Genomic DNA, 5,020 nt, shown 5'->3' with positions numbered 1-5,020 from the left:
CATCCCCATTGTCTCAGAGTGTGGGTGTACCCCTCGCGGTCCTGAGTAATGGATTGCATTCTTAAGATCTTTAAATTTCACTGGATATAAATTCTGTATCAATTGAATACTACTGTTGTGAATGAAACTTCAGCACTCATCTCAGGACAGGAACTAAACTTGGAAAAGAAAGGCTTGATGATGGACAGACATGAGAGAGAATGTTTCTACGCTGAATTGTTTACTTCTTCACAACTCTCTTATTTTAGATTCTGTTCCTTGCAACCCAAACTGAATCTAAATGACATTTAAATATCTGAAGCTATACTTTCTGAATGATTAACTACTATTCCATTAACATCATAGAGTTGCTTTGAAGATTTTAAGAAGTAATATTTCTTAAAGGCTTTGAAATATGCAAAAGCTATTTACTCACATAGAATTCATATCAATCACTCCGATAAAATTTTCAAGTAGAGATTTGGGACATTCCCATGAAGTTCATAAAGCTGATTATCTTTTATACAAGATAATATATTAATGCCATTTTAATATCTATGGTTCAATTAAGGCAACTGCTAAGAAAATTCTTCCTTGATTCTTGGTATTTTCATATCTGACCCAATCCTCTTCCAAATGGTAAATACTATTAGCATCACCTTGATGTCTTTATTCATCATATAGCTTAGTTCCTATTATATATGACTTGCCATGTAAGGTTACCTGGAAAGAACACAGATGTAGAGGGTGAGGAAAAGGTTGATGATTCAGTACTGTCAGCCTAGGAAATACATTTGGAAAATCAGGAAAGGTACCCTAAGAGTACCTCCAAAATTGCAAGTGTGAAACAAGGTGAAATATGAACTTTTGTCATTAGATGCCAAGTTTCTTTCACATCCCAGAGTATGCTAACATTAGGGAGAAATGTCACAAAACTGGCAGGGTAGGATTTCATTTGTAAATTAAGATTCCCAGAGGAAAGCCACACACGTGTTTAAGATTCTAAAAAACTGACTGATCAATTAGAATTTTATAATTATGGGTTGCTGGGGTGTTAGACTCATGCCAAATTATCATGAGCTAGCTTTAGTGTCATTAATAGCCATCCATTGACCACCTCTGTGGCTAACCTAATGTCCTTGTGACTATCACATGAATCTTTGAGGTATTTATTAACTTAAAAGACCACTGACTTCACCAACTCAAAAATACCAGCACACACTATCTGAAGCCTATAGCAGAGATTTCATGCACACAGTGTTCCATAACCAATCAACCTGAAGTTCTCACCAATGTATTTGAAAAGTGTCTTGATGTATGACTTTTGGTTCTATTAACCTGTCACCACAGTGAAACCTAGTGCTTCATGTAACCTGAGTCTACGTTCTCACTTAATTCATATTGGCTCAAGAAAAAAAAAAACGGTTTTGTTCCTTTTGATGTGAGAGCTACATTTTGCATACACACATTACAGAAGTTCTGTTCATCAATCTTACACACTACAGATCACTAGAGAAGAGTTGTAAAATAGCCCAATACTCCAAAATACTGACACCTATGACATGATGGAAGTCAAATAAACAAAAAACATGAGTATATAGATTTTGACTTGTGCCTTCACTGATTATGAAAGTCAGATTCAAGTTCTTGTCATATTAGGCATGCTGTTTATAATTCCATGTTTCTAATTTTGTTCCACACCGGAGTTCACCTTCTTGCCCCATAACTTCTTCACAGCATTTTTCACCTCTGCATTCCTGAGTGTGTAGATGATGGGGTTCAGCATGGGGGTGATGACAGTGTAGAACACAGCCACAAGTTTGTCTTCAGTGTAGGTAGAAGCAGGTCTTAAGTAGAGGAAAATGGCGGGTCCAAAGAACAAAACAACCACCATAATATGAGAGGCACAGGTAGATAGGGCCTTCCGCCTCCCCTCAGCAGAATGATTTCTCAAGTTGAACAGGATGACAACATAAGAGGACACCAAGAAAAGGAAGGAAAATACAGAGAACAATCCACTGTTAACAAACATAATAACCCCAACCACAAAGGTGTCAGTGCAGGCCAGCTTAAATAAGGGATGGAGGTCACAGAAGTAATGGTCAATCACATTGGGACCACAAAATGGCAAGGGGATAGTGATAAAAATCTGAATTATGGAATGAAAAAAGCCCCCCACCCAGGAACCAGTCACCAGATGGTGACACATGCTCCTACTCATGATAGCTGTGTAGTAAAGAGGTTTGCAGATGGCCACATAACGATCATAGGCCATCACTGTAAGCAAGAGGATCTCAGTGACCCCAAAGAAATGGAAGAAGAAAATCTGAGCCAGACAGCCCTTCATGGAGATGGTTTTAACTTTGGCGAGTAAGTCAGTGATGAACTTAGGGACAACAGTAGAGGAGTAGCAGATCTCCACCAGGGACAAGTAGCTGAGAAAGATGTACATGGGGGAACGCAGACTCTTACTGATGTTGACTGTCACAACAATGAGGCCATTGCCCAGCACTGTGGCCAGGTACACAGGAAGGAACAGCGCAAAGCACACTTTCTGCACCTCTGGATCCTGAAAAAGGCCAGTGATGATCAGTTCAGTCACGTTATTAATGCTGACCATGGCGTCAGATCAAGTGTGCCAGAAACCAGTAGCTGAGGGACCTGCAATAAAACAAGCAACAGCTATGACATTATCCACAATGTTTGTATCACATCAAAGAATGAAAAACTGCTTACAATATGTTGAGGTAAGCTTACTGAATATTAAACATTGTCTATCTAACAATTTACTTTAATTACCTTTCTTTTCATTATTAGAAAATGAAAATCAGTAGAAAATGAATAGTTAGAGAAATCAGTATTTATTTGCCAAAGATCACATAGACTGTGGTAAAACTTAAGACTCAGACAAGTGCTTCTGACTGTGGGATTCTCTCTAATCCACATAAGATATTCAAAAAGCAGTGAAACACTCACATGGAAAGACTGTTTGTGTCGTTTGCATAGCATTTAAATAGATGCCCTCCCACTAGGAAATCCCCTGGGTACATCTATGACTGACCCGGGTTCCTCATCTTTCTTTTTTGCACCTCAGGAACTTAGTTTCTCACAGATTATTTTCCACCAAAGTCCCTTGCACTGTCTTCTTTCCTTGGCTACACACACTCTTTCCCCCTCCAATAATGTAAAGAGATATGGTCCCTGTATACAAGTTTTGAGGGTGTGGTGTCTAGATATCAGGACATTCTGGCTTTGGATGCATCTCATCCCAAGTGCACTTTCAGTGATGTCACCTTGGTTGATTGAAATGGGATGAGGTTGTGGGGACAGTATTTGCACATTGGAAACCAGCAACACTTCAGAGCTGAGTTTTTGTTAAGGAGAAAGAGTTGTTAAAACATTGCTAAAGGTGTGTGGAAGAGAATTTCCTCTCTACCCCTGATGTCTCCTTCCAAGGAGAGGATGCTGTAGAAACATATCTATAACATAGGGTATATATGCCATACCCTGACATAGAGGTGTGGACTGAATTTGAAAGGAAAACTTGGGTACACCCAACTGGGCTCTTTTCCTCTTATGTGTGAAATGTTCCAGGACGAACTTCCAAATCTACTTCAGGGACAACTTCTGTCTGAGTGCTATAGAGACAGTGTTCCCTTTGATGGGTATATCTGAAGTTGCCACAGCTGGTTGGATATATCCAAACCTTCCACAGCTGACTGGGTGTATCCAAAGATGCTGTGGATAGCTGTATGTTTCCTTGTGTGAAGGTCACTGATAACTAATATAAGACCATATTTGTTACCATCTTTGTAAGAAAGAAAGGCAATCTTCCTCAAACTCAAATGCTATTTTTGTTAAGTTAGCCCAACACCCATATAAACAAAATGACAAACCAAATTTATCAGACACCAAAACAATGTTTCTCATACTTTCTAAAGCAGGAAAAAATGCAAAGCATTAAATATACATAAAAATGTGAAAATGTTCTGTCTACTCTCAAACAAGAGTCACAATAATATTTTAGGAAGAATATCTCTGTGTGGCAGAAATAAAAGGCAAGACTTCAGAACAGAAAGAGAAGCCAGAAATTCATAGAACCAAAAACAAACTGACTCAAAGAGCTAATGCTTTTAAAGAAACCTTATTCAACTTCAAAATTACATTTAAATTCAAGGACACAACAAGGAATATGCTCAAATTCATCATGGCATGTGCTATGAAATAAGAACAATAATTTGGTTCAAGGCTTTCGAAACACCAAGAATATCCGGTCACCTGAGAAATCGAGTTGCTAAATAGGGAGAATGCAGAATCACTTTACCACATCTTCACTCAGAAGCAAAAAGATATGGACAGGTTAGGAGTGCAGATGTTGGGGCTATACTGTGTTTTCACAGAAGACCTAAGAGCAAGTAAGATCTAGAACGTGTTCTGGTGATCCCATTACCCTCTAAGAGCAAGTAAGACCTAGAATGTGTTCTGGTGATCCCATTACCCTCTAAGAGCAAGTAAGACCTAGAACATGTTCTCGTGATCCCATTACCCTCTAAGCTGCCTGATTTTAGAGCTTTGGTGTCTACCTGTCATTTGTATGCCTATCTCATTTCCCATATCCAACCAGCACACCACATTAATTTCACCTGTATGCATACCAGATCCCAAGTGTGTTCTTTCCTCCCCCATCTTGGGGGTCATCCTCACACCCAGAAACTGATAACTAAATTACCAAAGTCCTTCACTCTCCAGATGCCCTGCCCCATACTTCCTGTAATGGAAATCAGAAAATTGCTTTACTACACCCTTCCTTCCTCAGATCACTCTGCTGCTAGCCTGAGTCCCTCTAACTAGTGCTTAATGACTTGTCACCTGGAAATAACCAGGACAAGCCTGAGTCCCTCTAACTAGTATTTGATGACTTGTCACCTGGAAATAACCAGAACAAGCCTGACTCCCTCTAACTAGTGTTTAATGACATGTCACCTGGAAATAACCAGGGCAAACCTGACTCCCTCTAACTAGTGTTTAATGACATGTCACC

General features: G+C 39.3%; 2 protein-coding genes across 2 annotated transcripts in view; both read right to left on the bottom strand.

The window, feature by feature from the left end:
* Positions 1–1,663: 1,663 nt before the first annotated feature.
* On the bottom strand, positions 1,664–2,599 carry LOC101996592 (olfactory receptor 4B1-like). The gene has a single exon (XM_005372140.2). It carries the CDS (start codon positions 2,597–2,599, stop codon positions 1,664–1,666), a length of 936 nt encoding a protein of 311 aa, XP_005372197.1.
* Positions 2,600–2,603: 4 nt separating this feature from the next.
* The window catches only part of LOC101998868 (olfactory receptor 142-like), an 11,124-nt gene continuing 8,707 nt past the window's right edge, over positions 2,604–5,020 (bottom strand). The window contains exon 3 of the mRNA XM_013355585.2: positions 2,604–2,640. Within this exon, the coding sequence (XP_013211039.2) occupies positions 2,604–2,640 (37 nt within the window). The remainder of the gene's footprint in view (positions 2,641–5,020) is intronic.

The sequence above is a fragment of the Microtus ochrogaster genome, unplaced genomic scaffold, assembly GCF_000317375.1.
Source record: "Microtus ochrogaster isolate Prairie Vole_2 unplaced genomic scaffold, MicOch1.0 UNK207, whole genome shotgun sequence".
Taxonomy (NCBI): domain Eukaryota; kingdom Metazoa; phylum Chordata; class Mammalia; order Rodentia; family Cricetidae; genus Microtus; species Microtus ochrogaster.
Note: the sequence above shows the minus strand (reverse complement) of the source record. Positions and strands in the feature narration are given on the sequence as shown.